The following is a 21,561-nucleotide window of genomic DNA, read 5'->3' as shown; positions in this document are numbered from 1 at the left end:
GAACCGGGAAGAACGACCCACTCTCCAGGGCACACAGCTGAGCCCGGGGCGGGGTCCGACCATCATCACTGACTGACACAGACCCCGATCAGGGCAGCGCCCCCAGCCCGCATCCCACAGGGACAGGGAAGTGCAGGGGTCGGGGCTGTGCTGTCGTAGGGCCACCAGGCAGCTGTCACGGTGGACTCCCCAAGGACACGGGGGCGCCCCAGGCTCCCACTGAGGAGCCCTGCCCGCATCTCCAAGGGCACACCGAGGCCATCAGGGCCCCACGCGGCCGTGTCCCCAGCACCATCTGGGACTGAGCAGAAGGGAAGAAAAGCAAACCAGTGAGGTGAGGGAACATCCTGATGGAGGAAAAGGCGGGGAAGGCCGGCAGACACAGAAAGTGGGGAAAAGCCCCAGACGGGAACTGTAATGGAACAGTAACAAAATCAGAGCCCTCTCAGGCGACCCTGATGGCAGGGAAGAGCCAGTGAACTTGAATGTAAATTAGAATTTACACAACTGAAGAAGAGGAAAAAACTGAAAAAAAATGAGTAGAGCCCCAGGGCTTACGGGCAGGAATGGGGCCCACAGGGGGATGCGGTGTCCAGGATGAGGTGGGGCAGGGGAGATTTAAAGAAAGTGGCCAAAAACTTGCCACATATGGAAAAAACATGTGCATTTCTTTTTTCTCTTTCAAGGCTTCACATAAAGCTCAGCTTCTGTTTCCACTGTAATAAGAGAACGATTCCACCCAATGTCAGTGACACCTTACCCCACGCAGCCTCTCAGCACAATGCCCATCACAGCGTGTCCAGAACAAGAGACAGAAGTCCTAAGGGTAGCTCTCAGTTCCTCCAACGAAAGGGTAACTCGGTTTGCTATTTACAGTAAACTGAAATCTTGGAAAGACGACAGCTGCCAACGTGAGAACAAAGAAATGACACACAAAGTAAACCTTGCGCCGTGGGCACAGCCTCCTCTCGGCTCAGGCTACAACAAGTTGTCTGGGGGCGTCCTCGCGAGAACAGTCAAGCCGAGGTTTCTCCCAAGCCTGAGATGTGGGTACCTGGTTTCCCATCAGAAGGGGCCACGGTTCACTGTGCAACTGAATCCCCAGAGAAGTACCCATCTCCTCCTCCTCCAAAGTGGTCTGACACCCTTCTTCCCCTAAATGGCCACATCAGGGCCTTTGTCTGCTTGAACTTTCTCAGAAGAACTGGAAAGCCAACCATGGGGGCTGGCACAAGGGAGTGGCAAGTGTCTGTGCTTTAGAATTTAGTATTTTTCAGAGAAGAGTGGAACACAACCATGAGCCAGGCCCAAGGATGCTCTGCTGTCCCTAGAACACAGGCCCAGGGGCACAGCGCACCTCCAGGACCATGAGCAAGAGACCACGGGCCACCTTACCATGCGCCCACGTCCCCACGGCTGTCGGTGGTGTAGTCGTGCAGACAGCCCAGCAGGGTGCGGTAAGTCTGGGAGACGTTCTCTTCACACACAACCTCGTCTGGGGACCCTCCTGCCCTCACGCCAACCGTCTGGCAAACCCTGAAATTATTAAAAATGCGTGAAATATGGCAAATGTCTGTGAACTCCATCTTTCCCGTCATCTTGGCCTGACAAGACACGCTGAAACAGGCCAACAACCTCAGAGATAGAGTCAGAATTCCAGAGTTCCTTCTGTGCTGACATACGCTGAATGACACTTTTCCCTAAAATCACATTTCTTAGTGTCTGCAGCTTAAAAGGTGTGCAGGAGGCCACCTGTGCTGGCCCCTCCCGCCTCCGTCCTGGCAGAAAGGGGTGGTGCCACCATACAGCAGAAGAGGGGCGCGGGTGGGGGACAGAGAAAGGAAAGCACGTCCCGTTGTGCGTGCAGTGTGTGGTCAACACCACATGGCCCTTCCAGACTTAAGGTTCATGCCCCAGTTCTTGAGGTGGGTTGCTGTTCCTAAAACAAAGAAGTCTAATATTCACTATAGCAACAATGAATAAAGTGTCAGTGAGCCTCTGAGTTGGAAATATTCTTTGACAACCCTCTGAAAAGAGAATAAACGAGAAAATAAAAAGTTACGCCGCTGCCTCAAAGTAGATTCATGTGAGACTGGGCTCTCACACCGACAGGGACCAGCTCCGTGCTCGGTCGCTGGCGCCCGGGAGAGCAAGGACTGGGGGAACAGCCCGGAGGAGACGCACCTTGAGATCGCCTTCAGAGCGTCCCGCCTGGACTCGGCAAAGCTCACGTTCTCAGGACGAATGACAGTCACGGCCCCCAGGCCTGCCAGCACCTGAAACGCAGTGATGCGTCCTCAACAGAACGTGCACCTGGCAGGCCACACGCCCTGCTGCAGCCCGGAGGACACATGGAGGGGGCACCTGCTGCCCCCGGTCATCTCTGCAGGACATCCCCAACGCCAACTGCCCCCTTCCTGTCCTGTGGCCCACAGCTGGAAATTGTGACAAATGATCAGCCGACTCCTGAGATCTCGATCCACTACTTCTTAAAGGGCCATTCGGTCCTGAGAGTCGTATGTTCCAAACGGCTAAGCTGCAGAGTTGAGTTTTAGGGAGTCTGTCCAGTGCCTCTGACCCCGAGACGTCGTGGGCAGGAGGAGGGGAACACAGCATGGCTGTCTCAAGACAGGAGCGTGTTTCCACAAAGGCAGCAAGAGCTTCCCTCTGTTAGACTAGAACTCAGCCCCTCCAAGTCCCCCCATCACACGACAGTGTCCACCCGGCGCCCTCAAGAGCACCCCGTTCCCTTCCTCATGGCCACATGCCTGGACGGGCGTAAATTCATGGTCTGACCCCTCCCAAGCCCTCCCCCACCGGGCTCACACACAACGCCCGGACCTAACAGGCCATTTCTCTTCAGGGCGCGGGGCGCCTCACCTGCTGCAGCCTGCCTTTCAGGAGGAAGCGTGGGAGGGCGCCCAGGGCCAGAGAGAAGCCACAGCGAGCCGTCTCCTCCGGGCTCTGCAGGTCAGCGAGATACTGCCGTATCAGCTCCTCTGAAAGGCAGCAACAAAAGGGCGGCTGCCTCCCTTCCCGCACAACACGCTCTCCTTCTGACGTCTCAGAAATGCGTGAGTAGGCAGCGAGAGAGAGGGAGGAAGCACGCCGGCTTCTGAAGCAGATGTACCTTAGAAGTGGCTCCGATCAAAACAGATTTAAGAATTTTTATTAGGTGGGTTTGAGGTTTTCATAGGCAATTTTAATACACGATTTCACTCTTAGGAGAATAAATCCAGGAGGGGTTAAGAAGGCGTGACGTGGTCCTAGTCACCAGGAACACAAAGGCGCGCGGTGGACGGGATGCCCTCCCAGGGTGAGCACGAAGGGGCAGAAGCTGCCAGTCAGGCTGAAGCACACTGTGCGCAGACAGATGCTCCCCGAGACGGGAAGGCCGTTGTCGGGGATGAAACAGGGACGGGAACAGAGGGTGCAGGGCGGACTCAAGGGACAGCTGGGGCGGGAAGGGCAGTGGGGTTGCCGGGCTGTCCTCGACCAACGCAGCTCTGGAGGGGCCAGGAGGCCGCACACCCCGCCCTGTCTAACCATCGTGACCGATTCTGGTCCTCACTGCTTAGATGTCAACCAAGCACAACCGTGGCAACACGTGCATGGAAACCTCAAGGGCCTACATGAGGACAGCGAAGGAACACCGGGACGTCTGTGCACCCCTGACGTGGCCACCTCCGCAGCGCTGGCTGGGGTCTCCACACACTGAAGGTGACTCCAGAACACTGCTCACTCTCCCCGCGTGCACAGCGACGCACACTCTCTTCTCAGGCAGAAAGTGAAACGTGACCTTATCATCCCAATTTTTAAAAACAGACTAAATTCAAAATGATGTCAGTACCTCTTTATGTAACACTGCCTATGGTCAAGGGAAAAACATCATAAATTTGGAAAGTCTGTCAGAAGATCACATTACCGAATATTTTCTTATTTAAAAAAAAAAATCAGACGATTTTTACCATTTAAAATAATTTAGAAGTGTTTCATATGCTTCTGAAGTGACTGTCAGGCAAGAGAACACTACAGGGCACCACAGTGGGTGGACACGAAGCCTCTCCGTGCAGACCCGTCATGGGTCAGACGAACCACACGAGGGGGTTCTGGAAAACCCAACTGAGGCAATGCTGTGCAGCGAGGCTTCTGTGAACAGGGAAAAGGCAAAGTGCACGCACATGCCAAGGACCCGCACCAGGAAACTGTGGCATGGTGCATACGGAAACCCTAAAACCACATCTGCCATAAAAAAGTCACCGAAGCAACCAGGGACAGGGAATCAGGACGTGCTAGGACAGCAGACGCAGACCCTCTGAGCCGACAGAACCCCGGCATCGAGGACCAGAAAGAAGAAGAAGGAGCCAAGGAACAAACACCAAGGGAAACACGAGAACGAAATGGAACAGGAAACAGGAGGCTCCCTCGGAGGCCAGAGAAGGAAGGGGTTCCATCCACGTATTACAATGGGAACCTCCAAAGCACAAAGTGGGGGAGTTTACTTGAAAACGTCATTCAGGCAGACGCTGCCGACATTAAGCACAGGCTCTGCATGGAGAGAGAGCATCATGCTTGTTCTCGCCCGTTCGGGGGAATGCCAATACGCCAGGAAAGCACCTGTCTAGAGCCGAAGAGGGATGAACACCTGCGGCAGCTACACGAACCTGGCGGATCCGGGAGCAGCAGGCCTCCGTGCCCCCTTCCCCCACCCCCATCTCCGCCCAACGCCCAGCTCGGGCCCTCCCTCCCACACCCTGTCCACTTGCAGCAGGAGACGGGGCACCCAAACCCATACCCTGCACCCCCGCTTCCTGCTGGAAGCCCCCGCGGCCCACTCACCCTGCCTGGCGGGATCCGCCTCCCCGGTCTCCAGGGCGTAGTACTCGCTGCAGAGAGCAGCCAGGGCCAAGACAGCCGCTTCCTGAAACAAAGCGGGCCGTGAGCATGCTGTGCAGCCTCCCGGGCGCCCCAGCCATCGGATCGTTCTGCGGTCAGGCCAGTGATTAAGTTTGAAACAAACAGAAACTGAATCATATACTCCTTTCCAGCACGTCTGTTGATCATCATCAGATATCTGTCAGATAACTTCAATATTCTCTGCAACTAATAATCTGAATGGAAAATATGATTTCTTCCATTCATGCAAAGTCTTCTAATAAAAGTTAATAATAAAATGGGGCATTTTTTTCTTTCCCAGCAGAATCAGCGAAGGGCAAAGTGTGTGTTGTACACACAGAAGTAACATACAGGCCTCACTTAGAGGGGAAGTTGCAGGGCCAGGGTGGGGGGAGGAGAGTGGAGCTGATGTGGTAGCAGCCGCGCCCCCCCGGCCCCCCCCAGAACACCTGTACTGCCAAGAGGAGGAGCCTGAGCTCCAGGTAAGCCTCCCAGGGTCAGACAGACAGCAAAGGGCAAATGCTGGGTTTCTACGCTCTTCCACCGCTTCCCCCAATCAGGCTGCTGAGCCCGACGGAGCAGCCCTGGAGAGAGGTGCCGGAGGCTGCACAGGGAGGGCTACACAACGCAGCATCACACCGAGAGGTCACCTGCGCAAACTACCACAATCCCTGCTGGTGTGAATCAATTAAGGGAATGCTCTTAAAAGGAAATTCTGAGGCCTGACCACGAAACATTCAGATTCAACTCGTAAAACTGTACTTGGATTCTACAGAACGATAAAGTTCCTTTAAAAAAAGAAGCATACGCAGGAGGCTGGAGAATTAATCATATGGGAAACCAACACGGACTTCCGTTTCTCCACCCTCAATACCAAAGCCCATCACCATCCACACTAGGACCTCCGTCACAGCTCCGCTAGGCCAAAGTCACCTGTCCCAGGATAGGAAAACAGCACATCGGCCACCGGACACACACACCCTGTCCTTGCTCACGATAGCCAGCACTCTCGGGCAAGGACCCTGGACTGCGGCTCCCACCTACACCTAAGTGTCACGGCAGAGTCTCCAACCCCATCATTCTGCATCTGAACGGGACACAAAACTCCCCAACTGAATAAACAATCACTATGGACATACAGGAGAGATGTTCAGAAGCTGAATCTAATTTAACCTGAGGCTGTCATATAAAATTTAAATATTCTGGTCATCATTGGCTGCACTGGTTTTTCTGATTATAAATTACATAGATAATACAATCTAGAATTCCAAATATAATTATGGCATTTATCAATGATCACAACATTCGTGTGTTGTGATCATAACGCACACAGTCCTTTGAAACAAACACTAAAAAAAAAAAGATTCATGTCACTATTTTTTTTAGATTTTATTTACTTATTTCAGAGAAAGAGAGAGAGAGCACATGAATGAGCAAGGGAAAGGGCAGAGGGAGAAGGAGAGAGAAAGAATCTCAAGCAGACTCTGCACTGAGTACAGAGCCCAACATGGGTCTTGATCCCAGGACCCTGAGATCATGACTCGAGCTGAAATCAAGAGTTCCACGCTCAACCAACTGAGGCACCCAGGCACCCCGAGTGTCACTCTCTATACAATGCAACAGCCAGAAAAATCTTGCTTACCATACCTTGATCTGTTGTCTAGAATGACTTGAAATAAGATGGAGATTTCTCAGTGTGTCATTTATCACCCACTGCCAACCATCTGTCAAAGGAACAAAAGACATTCATTTACCCAATTAAGAACATGTAGATGAAATTAAAACAACAGATCTTCTACCTCTTAAAGTTGCTAGAGATGAATCTGGAGAAAATCTAAGGTAAACGTTACGCAGGTTAGACAAAATCCAAGGGCCCTCTCCATTCGGAGAGAAAGCCTTCTCTTGGCTGCTGAAATGTCAAACTGTTACCGTGAGAAATTTTTGCTCTTTTAACACCGAAAGCTTCAGGAGACCACTTCTGGAAGCACCTCTCTCTCAAACAATGCCCCTGGGCCCCCACGAATAAAAACCTAAATATTTAACTCAATTAGATCCCACACTGAGCATAGAATGCTAAATTTATCCAATTCTTTTTTTTTTTTGGTCTCCTGGTCCCAGAACTTGAGGCTGCAAAACCAAAGAATAAGGGCGCCTGGATGGCTCAGTTGTTAGGTGTCTGCCTTCGGCTCAGGTCATGATCCCAGGATCCTGGGATCGAGTTCCACATCGGGCTCCCTGCTCGGCAGGAAGCCCGCTTCTCCCTCTCCCACTCCCCCTGCTTGTGTTCCTGCTCTCGCTATGTCTCTCTGTCAAATAAATAAATAAAATCTAAAAAAAAAAAAAAAAAGCAAAGAATAAAGTCGGCCGGGGGATAAAGGTGACCCCAAAGCCCCTTTCTTACTGCCTCTCTGTGGCCACGTGCCATAGAAGGTGGAGGGCTCGAGGTCTGCAGAGGGGCCTGGCCACTGCTCCACAAGAGCTGTCCCTCCTCACACATCCTGCCTGCACCACGGGTCCCGCAGGCCTGCACCATGCATCTGTCGGGGTAAGGGACAGCCAAGGCTGCCCGGCACTGGGGGCAGGTGCCACAGGCAGAGTGGCAGCCAGGAGCTCTGAGGAAGGAGCCTGACCTCTCACTAGACAAGGGAAAGATTCTCTCTCTTTTTGAGGAGGAGAGTGGGGGGGATGCTCATTATTTACAACGGGTTATCATCTATCCTAGCTGGTTCATTTTCTTTTTAACTTGAAATAGTTCTGGGAGGAAATGCTACAATGTGAGTCTACAAAGAAGAAGAGAAGCACTTACCGATTACGACGTCACCTCTAAAAGGCATCTTGGAAAGGGACAAGTTTTCTATTAAAATGCACACTAGGAAGGAAAAGAATAAATGCAATGTCATTCTCCAGAGTGCCCATCGAAGCACCTATCCTGCTGAGTGCTGAGCTGCTGGTACCAAGTCCCTCTGGCCACTCCGGACACACCAGTGCCCGTGTCTGGCCAGCCCGTGAGCAGCCCCAGCACCTCCTCAGCTGGGCAGCCTCAGGGAACCTGCTCCAGACCTGGCCCAGGTAGAGGCAGCCCCAGGGCCACATGGAGCAACACAGCCCACAGCTACAGATGTGACCCCAATACGAATCCCCAGGGACGACTCTCGATTCAGAGGACGCATGTGCTGATGGGGCCATCGACACCTACAAGTGACCAGGAGCTATGGCATCTGCCTGAGATGAGGACCATAGAGGAGCTGCTAACACAGGAGGAAAGGGATCTCCAAAGACAGTGGCAAGAGTCCTGTCACAGTCCACCTAGGTCAGGACAGGTGAGCACCCAGGAGTCCACTGAGGGGCCAAAATGAGGACAAACCAAGAGCACTGAGCTGCATGCTGTCAACAAACAGAGAAATTAATGCTATTATCCTCAACAGAATGGTTCCTGGACAAGCCATGGTGTTGAAATCTTGGGTAAATTCCTGACCTCTGTGAATAATTAGTGTCAGTTTTTTAAATAAAGAAACACAATTGCACTACTAATTATTTACCCCAAAGATACAGACATAGTGAAAAGAAGGGGCACATGCACCCCAATGTTCACAGCAGCAATGTCCACAATAGCCAAACTGTGGAGGGAGCCAAGATGCCCTTCAACGGACGAATGGATAAAGAAGATGTGGTCCATATATACAATGGAAGATTACTCAGCCATCAGAAAGGATGAATACCCACCATTTGCATCGACATGGATGGAACTGGAGGGGATTATGCTAAGTGAAATAAGTCAAGCAGAGAGGGACAATTATCATACGGTTTCACTCATATGTGCAAAGTAAGGAATAGCATGGAGGACCATAGGGGAAGGGAAGGAAAACTGAATGGGAAGAAATCAGAGAGGGAGACAAACCATGAGAGACTCTGATCTCCAGGAACCAAACTGAGGGTTACAGAAGGGAGGGGGGTGGGGGGATCGGGTAACAGGGTGATGGGTATTAAGGAGGGCACATGTGATGAGCACTGGGTGTTATATGCAAATAATGAATCATTGAACACTACATCAAAAACTAATGATATACTATACAGTGGCTAACTGAACATAATAAAAAAATTAAAAAGTTGAAATAAGGGATTAAAATAAATGACCAAAATTGTCATCATATAAAGACTAAGGAGTGCACACTTTGAAAGGGATTTTCAGTGTAGTAAAGGAAACTGAACATATTTAGAAATTATAAAAAAAATTCCAAGAAGCCAATTCAGTATTTTTTGCAATTTTTTCTTATATTAAACTTATTTACTGTTCAGATTTTTAAGGAGTATTCTTTATACATCAATTTTTATTGTCTATGATGACGATGATTGACATAATTTGTACATTACATATCACTGAAGACCAATGGTTTGGGGTCCCTAAATAAATGTACACAGTTCATCAAAAAATCTGGTATTTGTGAAAATATTACATCATTTCAGCTATTACTTTAAAAAAAAGGGGGGGGCGCCTGGGTGGCTCAGTCGTTAAGCATCTGCCTTCGGCTCAGGTCATGATCCCAGGGTCCTGGGATCGAGCCCCGCGTCGGGCTCCCTGCTCAGCGGGAAGCCTGCTTCTCCTCTCCCCCTGCTTGTGTTCCCTCTCTCGCTGTGTTTCTTTCTGTCAAATAAATTAATAAAATATTAAAAATAAATAAAATAAAGTTAAAAAAAAAAAAAGATTACCACACCCATGGCAGAAATCGGTCCAGTATAATCAATAGGTTAAAGACACCACCCACCGCAAAGAAAACAACCAAAGTGTGGGATGGAATCCACGATGCTCAAGGGAGGGTGGCCCTGCACCCACCACACTACAGAGAAACATCACAGAAAAAACTACCGCTGGCATTTTGGTGACCGCCCCTGGGCACCTGGCACGGCCACACCCACCCTCAAGCAGGAAGGAATGGTGATGCTTCCCCCACAGACACCCCCCTTTTTAGTCTCTCTACTCCCCCCTTTTGGTCCCTCAACTCCCGCCTTGAGCCCAGAAACCAGGCCTCAGCTGGAGCGTGACAGAAGTCAGGCCGCCAGGCTGTGCACAGGACAAGCACCTCCAGACCCTGGTGCTGACAACAGCTCCCCCCGAGGTCATGGTGTGCTGGGGTGCTTCCTGCTGTCACGCAGGGACCCACGGGCCAGACAGCCGTGCCCTCAAGTGCCGCCGGCCAGAGCTGAGAGCACAGCCGCGCAGTCTGCATGCACCTGGGGTGCCGCAGACCAAAGGTGAGCCGGTCCCCCTCCTCGCAGCTCCTGACTCCCATCACCCATGACCAGGAACGAGGTCCCACCTAGCGCTGGCAGAGACTCCAGCCACCACCCTGCCTTTCTCTCTAACAACGTAACCAACTCCTGGAGATCTCGCCATTGTGAGCAGTCATGTGGTTCTCCATGCTCTGGATGCAAAACAACTCGTTCTGTAGCTCTCCTGATGGGCTTAATGTTCCCTCCAGCGGTCACCGCATAGGCAATGGCCACATGTGCCTGTGGACGCAGACCACCCGTCTGCCCTTACACGGCTCTGCGTGCCGAGCCTCAGCAGCGGCACCCAGGACGGTGGGCAAACTGAGAAGCCTGTGACAGCTCACACGCTGGGGCGGGAGCCGGGGCTGTTAAGCTCTGATTGCGGCCAACCTGAGAGAGAACGCCGTTGTTCTCTCTGGTTAAGGGAACCAGCATCCCCCTGCCTGCTGGGGGAGGCTGAACACCTGTCAGCAACGCGAGGCTCTCTGGGTTTGCACTCACGTGGAATCTCCGTCCATCTGCTCCAGCAAATTTAAGAGACCTGCGCAGCCTGTAAACAATCACCTTTTCATTCACCTCAGTACAAGGATTTCCTCTAACTCTGGTGCCTACTGGCTTTATACATGGTGTATTCCCCCATCCAAAAGTTTTCAGTATTTATGTAGACGAACACACTACTTTCTACTGCTTGTCTCCAGTTATGCTGGGCAGCTATGTGCCAGAAGCCAGAAACAAAACGGAACAGAACCGCAGTCCTCACCAGTAGGAACTATCGCAGCAAGTATTAAGACGCGGTGTCCAGATCTGCTTTATAGGGCAGGGAAAACAGACAAGCAGCAAACGATGAGACTTGTTGGAGCGGGAGCACAGATAACACGGGGCTCCACAAGCTATTTCTCTGTGCTTTTGTATAGATTTGAAATTTTCCAAATTAAGATTTTTAGGGACCGATTCTATCCTACAATGTCTCCTAAAATTTCTTTGAAGCTTTTTAAATTATATTTTTTGTATTTGAGTTTTTAGTTAATCAGAAATTTAGTTCTGGGGGCACCTGGGTGGCTCAGTCGTTAAGCGTCTGCCTTCGGCTCGGGTCATGATCCCAGGGTCCTGGGATCGAGCCCCGCATCGGGCTCCCTGCTCCGCGGGAAGCCTGCTTCTCCTCTCCCACTCCCGCTGCTTGTGTTCCCTCTCTCGCTGTGTCTCTCTCTGTCAAATAAATAAAATCTTTAAAAAAAAAAAAAAAAGAAAAGAAATTTAGTTCTGGATATATGAGGTGAGGACATGATTTTCTTTTCTTTCACATGGCCCTTGGTGACATCATCATCCCTCAATAAGCCACCTTCCACACCAACGTTGGAAGTACCTCTGTGTCACATATCAAATCTCACTCGTGTCATTACATCAGCATCTACTTCTGATCCTGTCTTCTGCTCTACCTGCCTGTTTGCCCGCTCCTAAGAAAATGCCACTCTGCTTTGAGTGGTTTTACAGTATGTTTTAAGGACTGGAAAATCCAAGTCCTCAATATTTTATTTTTTAAGATTTTATTTATTTGAGAGAAAGAGAGAAAGCACGAGCAGGGGGAGGGACAGAGGAAGAGGGAGAAGCAGGCTCCCCGCTGAGCAGGGAGCCCCCCCCATGGGGCTCGATCCCAAGACCCTGAGATCATGACCTGAGCCGAAGGCAGATGCTTCACCGATGACCACCCAGGTGCCCCCAAGTCCTCAATATTTTAAAAAATAATTTTCTTGGAGATTTGCCCTGAACATGAACTTTAAATGTATTCTATCAAGTTAAAAAGGGGGGGGGGGGGCGCCTGGGTGGCTCAGTTGGTTAAGCAACTGCCTTCGGCTCAGGTCATGATTCTGGAGTCCTGGGATCGAGTCCCACGTCGGGCTCCCTGCTCAACGGGGGGTCTGCTTCTCCCTCTAACCCTTCCCCTCTCATGCTCTCTTGTCTCCCATTCTCTCTCTCAGATAAATAAATAAAATCTTAAAAAAAAAATTTAAAAAAAATTAATTAATTAATTAATTAAAAAGGGGGGGCGGTGCCTGGCTGGCTCAGTTGGAACAGCGTGTGACTCTCGATCTCAGGGCTGTGAGTTCAAGCCCCATGATGAGTGTAAAGATTATTTAAAAATAAACACAGGGCTTTGTAACTCCCTGTGAGTCTACAATCATTTCAAAATAAAAAGCTAAAAAAAAGTCATAGACTAGGTCATTCAGATCAACCCACCAGCTAAGTAAGACAACATTTTTAAAAAGCTGGACAAAAGTAAACTGTGTGTGCTTAAGTCAGTGGGGAGCTGCCAAGGAAATGGAGAGCCACAGAGACTGGGGGCCACAGCCCTGAGCTGGGCCACCTCTGCCAGAGTGGCTACGGTGACTCCAGAGAAGGCACACACTCAAAAACCCAGGAGGACGCCACGAGCCTCTACAGGCAACTGGGACAGAACGTGGAGTCCAGAGCACCTCATGGGCCTTGAAGCCAAAGGGCCACATCCTAGACAAACCTAGACGCAGGTCAGCTGGCTCCAGCCGGCACAGAACCGCTCAAGCCTGACAGGGATGGAGGCGCCCCAGGCTGCTCGCACCCCTGGCCTCCAGCCAGAAGCCAACGGAAAGACCCTCTGGGGGAGGAAGCAGCCCTGAGCCTCAAAGGACTTCTCTAACTCTTCACACCCAGTGTCCAGATCTTTGCAAGCACAACCACACACGCTCTACACAACGGCACCATTAGACACAGATTTTAAATGCTTACTTTGCTCAGAAAGGTAAAAGAAATCATTAAAAACTATGACAGTAATACAGAAACTATTAAAAAATAGAGATTCTGAACAGAAAATTACAAGAATTAGGTGACGCATGGGTGGCTCAGTCAGTTGAGCGTCCAACTCTTGATCAAAGCTCAGGTCTTGATCTCAGGGTCGTGAGTTCAAGCCCCATGCTGGGTGTGGAGCCTACTTTAAAATAAATAAATAGACAAACACAAGAATTAGAAATTCAATTGACGGGTTTAATAACAAATAAGACACACCTGAAGAGAGAGCCCGTGACATGGACTATGGGGCACAGACCCCAGAGTGAAACGGACAGGCAAGGGGAGGAGGCGGGAGAGGCGGGAGAGACGTGAAGGGTCGAGACGCAGGTCTACCTTGGGAAGCCTGGAGCCCCAGACGCAGTGGGAGAAAGAAGAGCAGAAGAGTGAAATCTGGAGAAATAATGGCTGAGTTCTTCCAAAAGTGACCCAAACAACCTGCTGACACACGGATTACAGAGACCCTGTCACCCACTTGCTCTCCGTGTGTTGTGTGAGCCATGAAAACCAGACACGAAGTGGCCAGAGAAAATTAACAGGCTGCCTCCAACAGAGCAGCGAGGAATAGGTAAGTTCTCAACAAAACAGGAAAGAAATTGAGAAAACAACACAAAGTTATCTTTAAAGTACCAATCAATCAGTCAATGTGGAACTTAAGTTCTACACCCAGCAACAATGCCCTTTAGGAATGAAGGTGAAAAATGACGTTTTCAGACAAATCAGAGGGCTTATTGCCAGCAGACATGCCCCATGGAAAACTTGAAGAGCATCTGTTCTTCAGGCAAAGGAAAATGACCCCTTCAGAAGCTCAGAAATGCAGAAAGGAATAGATTCCTTAAACGGCAGGCATGTGGATACATTTAAATGAGTTTCAACTACATGAAATGATAGTTTTGACTGAAAACATGTATGAAATTGGAAGACACGACAAGAATAGCTTGTGTAGGGAGGTCGTGCCTGGGTCCTCATCTCCCACACTAGGAAGCAAATCAGTAACATGTGTTCAAGAAAAATGCTCTGGCTTACTTCCTCCTGGTGACTAAGGGCCCTGGAGGGCCTCACCTTCCTCTGCGCCCCCATACTGACCCAACAGAGTGCAAGCTAGTGCCCCCACCCAAGAGCAGCAACACCCCCCAGCATGTGCCCCCCCACGATGCCCCCCGAGGCGCATCCCTTGCAGGCAGCCCCCCAGAACAGAGAGCAGGGTGGGAAAGAGGGAGGGGTGGATGGAGAGCACCCCCCCACACACACACCCACACAACAGACCACAAGCCACAGCAATCCTCCGGGGTGGTATGAAAACCCCAAAACAGCAATAAGGTTGCTTTTTTTTTTTCTCCGTCTTTGCACAAAACAAAGCAGTTTCTCTGTGTCATCATCACTCCAGCATGGGTAAGTGGTGGGTGCGGCAGGTGCACAAAGAGGGGGGAAGGCCACTTCTCCTCAAGTCTTTCCAAATACCACCACCAGGAAGCAACTGAGAACAGGCAGTGATTCCGTGCTCCCCCATTTAGCACGGCTGGGCGGGCCTAGGGGACAGGCCCAGCACCACGCGCTGCCCAGGGCGCGCCACATGGTGCGGACTCCGGAGTGCACCTCGCCACCATGTGAGGAAGGGCCTGATGGTACACATGTTCCTTCTGCCAGTCATTTCCTGTCTTGAGAAGCCATTTCTCCCAAGCTGCTGACATAGATCTGTGACGGTGGGCAACACGTCTGACAGTGCCCGGCTGTGCGTCCAGCAGCTGCCGTGATAAAAGCTGAAGCAGCTCACCCACTGGCACAGGAAGCTGCGATCACTTATCAGCAAGGCATAGTATACACAGCAGGATCCCAACTTCACAAGGCATAACTCTCCAAGGAAAGAACAGCTACCTTGATGGAATCCTAATACACAGGCAACAGCGCGGCAGGAGACCCTGTGGTCAACGGGGACCACGCCTCCAGCGGCCCGCCCTGCGGAGCCGGACTGCATTGCTCTGGCCAGAAGCTGGAGAGCCTGCACCCACCCCACACAGGCCAAGCCACGAAATCCAGGAACAGTCTACAGATCAGGAGCTGTGGACGGTGTGCAGGGGAGTCTTAATGGCTCTGCACCCGAGGGCAGTGACCAAGTCCTCATCCAAGGGCCACACGCTTATCTTGGCCAAATGGCAGCCCCTCAGCAGTTCCAGCTGTCAGCGCATAGAAATCAGTTCTCGTGTCTGGAGTTTGTTCTCCAGTGACATCAGTCGAACTCATGGGAATGGAGAGAAGCTCCTGCAGGCCAGGCAGGAGGCACGGACAGAAATCCAAGAGGTCGACGCAGACCCTGCCTATCAGCCAAGGGCTGCGGGGTCGTGGGCCTTCTCCCTGTGCACGACCATTTGGTGGTGCACGCCAAGCAAGGCTCACTCAGTGCTTCGGGAACTTGGTCACCAGCAGCCCATCTGTAAGGCAGGTGAGGCCCCTCAGGGCCACTGGAGTCAGTGAGGACACAGCCCTCTAGGTACTCGAGAAAGACCATCTTCATTAGCAACGGACTTAGAAACTCAGTCAGGCTCTCCTCCAGGCACTGTTGTGGAACGGTCTACAACATGTCTGCGCTTCCTTCCTTGCATTCAGAAAGAGAAACACTGAAAATAAAACAACTTACTTGGAAGAAGTCTTAGGGAAACCTGAGCCTTGTAACAAACCGCTGGGGATCTGAGGGGAGCCCGCCGGCCTCATCTAGGGTTGAGAGTCTGGGCGCCATTTTTACAACAGACTCAGATCTGCAAGGAGCTCTGTTCAGCTTTCCTGCTGCCACTGCCTATCTGAGCCCCTCCCTCCGCACCCCAGCATCGACTTTGCCCTTCGTTGCTCCCCTATTGTGTTTCCTCAGCGAGTGGCTTTGTTCTTCTTTCTCAAGGACCAGCACCGACACGGTGTGCGGCGGTGGCACACTCTGGTTTTCTCGGCTACGGTCATCGCCTCTCGCTGTTATGCTGCTCCTCCCCTGCATGCTACACAGGTGAGGGTGTGTGCACGCCGCCCCTCGGGCCGCGCGGCCCAGCTGAGCTTGCCTGTGCCTCTGAGCATGGCCAAGCTGCAGAGGAACGGGGCACAGACTCGTGTGTTGATGATGTTGCTTTTCAACGGATCCCAGGAGCCCCTGACTTCTTCCCGCTTGCAGGCCAGGCAAGTGCTGTCGTGTATGGTCTGACTCAGATGCAGGGCAATCCTGGGGGCACAGCTCCCTGCCAGGCCACCACACCAGTGCGATGTGAGACCTCTGCTGTGACCAGCTGTGGCCCAAGGTCCTGCCCACACCCCCTCACTGCCCTTTGCTCCTCAGGGCCCCCTATGCCTGCCCACCCAGGCCGTACCCCACACACTTCCTGCTCATGGCCCAAGGGACCACCTCGTCCACAAGAGCCCAGCACCCAGGCTGCTCCTGTGACAGAGGGATGCACGCCAGGCCTGCACGAAGGCCCCACTGCCGTCCGGGGCTGCACACGGAGGTCAGAGCAGCACAGACACTATGCACAGCTCGGCAGGCTGGAGGCCTGCAGACCAGCTCTGAGGTCGGAGTACAGGGAGTACGGGAAGCTCAAGACCCTCTCTGCAGCCACTCAAGGATTTGCAATGGTCGCTGCTCCTTAATAAAACTGAGACTCTCAGGGCGCCTGGGTGGCTCAGTCTTTGAGCGTCTGCCTTCGGCTCGGGTCATGATCCCAGGGTCCTGGGATCGAGCCCCACATCGGGCTCCCTACCCGTGGGAGGCCTGTGGGAGGCCTGCTTCTCCCTCTCACACTCCCCCTGCTTCTGTTCCCGCTCTCGCTGGGTCTCTCTGTCAAGTAAATAAAATCTTAAAAAAAAAAAAAAAAAAACAACTGAGAATCCCAAATGAGGACTGAGGCAGAAGTAGCAAACTAGCAGTTCTTTGTGAAGACGAGGATTTGGGGCAAATCAGAGCAGCAAGGCATGCTGCAACCCCCTTCCTGGGCTAGCTGGCCGGGGAGGGGGATACAGGGACAGTTCTGGGGGCGCCAACTGGGTGGGGCAGAGCACATGGGAGGAAGGACACAGACGGAACAGTGAGAACCGGTGCGGTGGATTATTCCAGAAGCAAAGGGACAAGAGTTCCAGGAAGAAAAGGAACCACCAAGCACACATACTGAAGGGTCTGGTCCAGAGTCAGGCTGGGGGACTGCGCAGAGCGCTCAGGGAGCCTGGGAGGGATGTAGGACGGGCGGTGCCCGCCCCTCCCGCACCAGCCCAGCTCCGGCCATGTGCTTACCAGTCCCCACCCTACGGGCACCCCACCAGAGGCCTGCCCTCTGAGACTACAGGCCCTCCCTGACTTCTCCACTCCCTGGTGAGGGGCTCTCCTGCATCCAGGCCTGCCCGCCTGCGCACAGCCAGGTGCCTGACAAACGACCCCCAGACAAGTGGAGGAGTGCTGGGGTTTCTCGTGGATTTAGCTGGGAAGGCTCCAGAAAAGCCAGGCATTGTCTGAGTTCCCCGTGGACATTCAACTGAAATCTGAAGTCTACCCTTTGCTGTACAGTTACACACAGAGTGCACTGAGGAGGGAAGGACGGTGACAGCCCTCCGTGAAGACAAACCACAGCTCCGTTCGCTCACCTTAGCCCAGCCGCCGACCTGTGGCTGCCAAGATACATCAGAACACACAGGAGCTGAAAGCCCTGCAGTGAGCACGCAGGAGTGGAGGCAGCAGGCGGGCCCTCGGTCGCAGGAGCCACGTGTGCCTCAGCACACTTCTGGCCCGGAGGACCACGCAGACCACGCGGACCACACGGACCACGCGGACCACGCAGACCACGCAGCACTGGAGACAGGGAAGCCAACGCCCTTTGGCCCGGAGGACCACGAAGACCACGCAGACCACACAGACCACGCACACCACGCAGACCACGCAGCACTGGAGACAGGGAAGCCAACGCCCTTTGGCCCGGAGGACCACGCACACCACGCACACCACGCACACCACGCAGCACTGGAGACAGGGAAGCCAACGCCCTTTGGCCCGGAGGACCACGAAGACCACGCACACCACGCACACCACGCACACCACGCAGCACTGGAGACAGGGAAGCCAACGCCCTTTGTCCCGGAGGACCACGCAGACCACGCAGCACTGGAGACAGGGAAGCCAACGCCCTTTGGCCCGGAGGACCACGCACACCACGCAGACCACGCACACCACGCAGCACTGGAGACAGGGAAGCCAACGCCCTTTGGCCCGGAGGACCACGCACACCACGCAGACCACGCAGCACTGGAGACAGGGAAGCCAACGCCCTTTGGCCCAGAGGACCACGAAGACCACGCAGACCACGCAGCACTGGAGACAGGGAAGCCAACGCCCTTTGGCCCGGAGGACCACGCACACCACGCACACCACGCACACCACGCACACCACGCAGCACTGGAGACAGGGAAGCCAACGCCCTTTGGCCCGGAGGACCACGCAGACCACGCAGACCACGCAGACCACGCAGCGCTGGAGACAGGGAAGCCAACGCCCTTAGGACTTTGTCACGTACAAGCCCATGGCTCAGACCTACCTGCTTGTCTCATGAGTTCTCCTCCAAGACCCCTGAAAATTAATGAAGACAGAGTTAAAATCTTTCTTATACATCACAACGTAAAATATCCTAAGTGACAGATAGAACTTCAGGCTCCGAAGTTACACAGTGAGATGCTGCTCAGCTGCACTTCCTCCTGCTGGTAATCACTGCCTTTCAGTAAAGAAATGGAAGACGTGCTGTGACCATCCTCCAGATGAAGTCATTCTGATTCTCGGGTTTTCCTGGGCACGATAATCCTTATGGCATGAACCACACCGTACTGTCACACGGCACAGATCCCAAATACTGCTCAACTCTTACTAAGAACAAGGGACACCGGGAAGTTACCACCATCCAGCCCGAGGAAGCAAGCCACTAAGGTCCGCTAGAGAAGAAACATGGCCCGTTCTGGACACCTAATACCGGACACTGAGCACAGCAAAGTGGCAGATGTGAACATAAGCGCACTCCACAAGAAGACAGAAGTCTGTTTATGAGACTGCGGCTTCTGGCGCAGAGTAACAGGACTGTCTCCCTTCTGTGCGAAGCGATTCAGAAACTGGATGACATCTAGGAAAGGAAGGCTCCCGACATGGAGAACAGAGTCTGGGGCAGGAGGGAAGCAGGCAAGTCAAGGGCGCTCCCAGGCTCAGGGTGGGGAGCCAAGCCCAGGGGCCACCTGCCCGCTGAGTCCAGGAGAAATTTAAACCAAATTTAAAAGCAGCACAGATGTATTTAGAATCTGTGAAATGCTAATGGACACCACCATAAGCCATCGGCTATCAGACAAAGCTATGCACTAGGGCATTCCCTCGTCCTGGGGGGTCTGCCTGAGGCTCTCTGCCCACTCTGGACCACGGTTTATCAATCCAGGGGGCTGAAGCATTTCACCAGAAAGAAATGAGCATGCTCTCTACTTGAGGCGGAGCTGCTCCTCTTTGCTGTCCGAACAGGTGGAAAGCCAGCGTGGACGGTGTCAGTGGAACAGTCGAGAGCCCAAGGGGAGCTCCCCAGGTGCTGACCCCTCCTCACCAGCCATCAAGGAAAGCGTGCGGCAGGAGCAGTCACGTCCATGCCCGAAAGCACAGCCACGCCATCCTCCCTCCCTGGGACCATGCTGTGCAGCGGCTGTCCATGTGCACGCTCAGCTCCACCAGGCACTTCTGGTGAAGTGTCCATTAACCCACACTGGGGAAGAAAGCAGCACCTCTGTAGTCGCTCAGGAGGTGCGTATCGTCTGCAGGGAAACACAAACATCCTGCCCCAACCAGAGTGGAAGGACAGTTGAAGGGGACAAAACTGTGGAAGCATCCCAAGACCTCAGACACATCTCTGCACCAACCACAGGGCCCGTGGAGCCACGGAAGGTCCGGACACAGGCCCAGCCACGTCCCACAGGTGCTAACGAGATGCGAATGAGCCCCACTACACACTGGCTCAAGCACAGGGCTGTCCGTGGGGGGACAGCCATTAAGAGAGGCCACATCTGTGCCACTGAGCCATCGACAGAGCTGTCCAGAAGAGGGGATTCTGAAATAGGACAGGAGCGCAGAAGAGCAGCTTTAAATTAACTTAGACCAGCTGCCAAAGCAGCAGAGAACAACGCTAGCTAGCCCCTCACCAGGGGCTCAGGCCAGGACCACTGCTTCTCGGCCCCCTTCCAGGGCTTCTCCTGCTGAGGAACTTCTTTCAGAACTACTCAGGTGACCTGAGGAGGTCTGAGACCCTGGCCAGGGGTAAGAGCAGGCCATGCACTTTCAGGAAGAGACGAAAAGGTGAACATGTCAAGAACAACAGAGAACAGGCCAGGCCACGTTCCCTACCCTGAACAGTTACATTAAAAAGCCACAAGGAAAAATGAAAAGGTAAGCCCCAGAGTGGGAGAAAATTCTGGGCGATCACATCTATAAAGAGCTCACATCTAGAACATATGGAGTGCTGACAGCTCAGTGAGGAAACAGACCATGAAATTTTTTTAATAAGCAAAAGATTTGAACAGTCACTTCACGGAAGGAGACAGAAGATGGCCAGGCACACAGGAGAAGATGCCAAGCTCACTAGCCCGCAGGGAGATGCAACTCAGGGCTGTGCTCACGACCTCTGCACACCCACAGGGGCGGCTCCTGGTGAAGACTGCCCACCATGTGTGCTGAGGACAGAGAACGCTCCCAAACACTGCTGGTGGAAGCAAAGGGGCGCAGCCCTTCGGACAAGTCTGACGGGGCCTTAAAAATACACCACCACCACCTCCCCCAGGGATTTACCCAAGAAAAGTGGAAACACACATCCAGACCAGGACTTGACCACCAATGTTCACAGCACAAGTATCCCAAGTAGCCAAAAGCTGGAACAACCCAACCCCCACCCCGACCTGGCGGGCAGATAAACACGCCAAGCACACGGTGATACAAAGACAACACCGTGGTGCACGCCACAACAAGGGTGAGCCTCTGAAACCTCACGCCAAGTGAAAGCAGCCAGACCGCAAGGACGTCCCGGTGGGACTCCATCTGCATGAAATTCACAAGGGGCAGCTCTACAGAGAAAGAGCTCAGATGGGGCCCCCGGGGCTGGGCTGGGGACCGCTGCAAAGGGCAGGAGGAAAGCGTCAGGGTGACACCAGCTGCTCGGCATGGCGGCTGCAGCCACACGGCCATCTGCAGTGACCAGCACCCATCGGACCACACGCTTACACAAGCAAACTTTATTACAGGACACAGAAACCTCAATAAAGCTTAAAAACACCAACGAGGCTAGTTCGACCTTCACATCTTCTAACTGTGATGCCCCTTCAAAGAAAGTGACACAAGCCAGGTAGCCATGGGGGTGACTGGAGAGAAGCCCTAACAGGCCAGCCCAATCTTCACTGACAGAGTATTTTTTCTTTAAGACACAAAACAAGAACGTGGGGTTTGTGAAGCTTACCTGTATAACTGACGATCATAAAGCTAAAATGAAGAAGTGAAAGTTAGTTATTTAAATTAACTGATTTTTTAAAACCACACAGTAGATATAGAACATTACT

The 21,561-nt window shown here is 52.7% G+C and overlaps 2 protein-coding genes across 5 annotated transcripts in view; one reads left to right on the top strand and one right to left on the bottom strand.

Moving 5' to 3' along the window:
* The window catches only part of B3GNTL1 (UDP-GlcNAc:betaGal beta-1,3-N-acetylglucosaminyltransferase like 1), a 136,000-nt gene extending 130,657 nt beyond the window's left edge, over positions 1-5,343 (top strand). Inside the window, exon 14 of the transcript XR_010408725.1 lies at positions 687-5,343. The gene's annotated coding sequence lies outside the window, so the exon portion shown is untranslated. The remainder of the gene's footprint in view (positions 1-686) is intronic.
* Positions 1-21,561, bottom strand: part of TBCD (tubulin folding cofactor D) — a 164,618-nt gene that overhangs the window by 16,759 nt on the left and 126,298 nt on the right. For all 4 annotated transcript variants that reach the window (XM_064583412.1, XM_064583411.1, XM_064583413.1 and 1 more), the window contains 8 exons: positions 21,462-21,484; positions 18,534-18,565; positions 7,703-7,765; positions 6,544-6,620; positions 4,840-4,921; positions 2,881-2,999; positions 2,185-2,276; positions 1,396-1,536 (listed from right to left, as the gene is read on the bottom strand). In XM_064583412.1, the coding sequence (XP_064439482.1) occupies positions 1,396-1,536; positions 2,185-2,276; positions 2,881-2,999; positions 4,840-4,921; positions 6,544-6,620; positions 7,703-7,765; positions 18,534-18,565; positions 21,462-21,484 (629 nt within the window). The remainder of the gene's footprint in view (positions 1-1,395; positions 1,537-2,184; positions 2,277-2,880; positions 3,000-4,839; positions 4,922-6,543; positions 6,621-7,702; positions 7,766-18,533; positions 18,566-21,461; positions 21,485-21,561) is intronic.

Source organism: Mirounga angustirostris, unplaced genomic scaffold (assembly GCF_029215605.1).
Source record: "Mirounga angustirostris isolate CCGP_5_RB_7025 unplaced genomic scaffold, mMirAng1.0.hap1 SCAF_17, whole genome shotgun sequence".
NCBI classification, from domain to species: domain Eukaryota; kingdom Metazoa; phylum Chordata; class Mammalia; order Carnivora; family Phocidae; genus Mirounga; species Mirounga angustirostris.
Note: the sequence above shows the minus strand (reverse complement) of the source record. Positions and strands in the feature narration are given on the sequence as shown.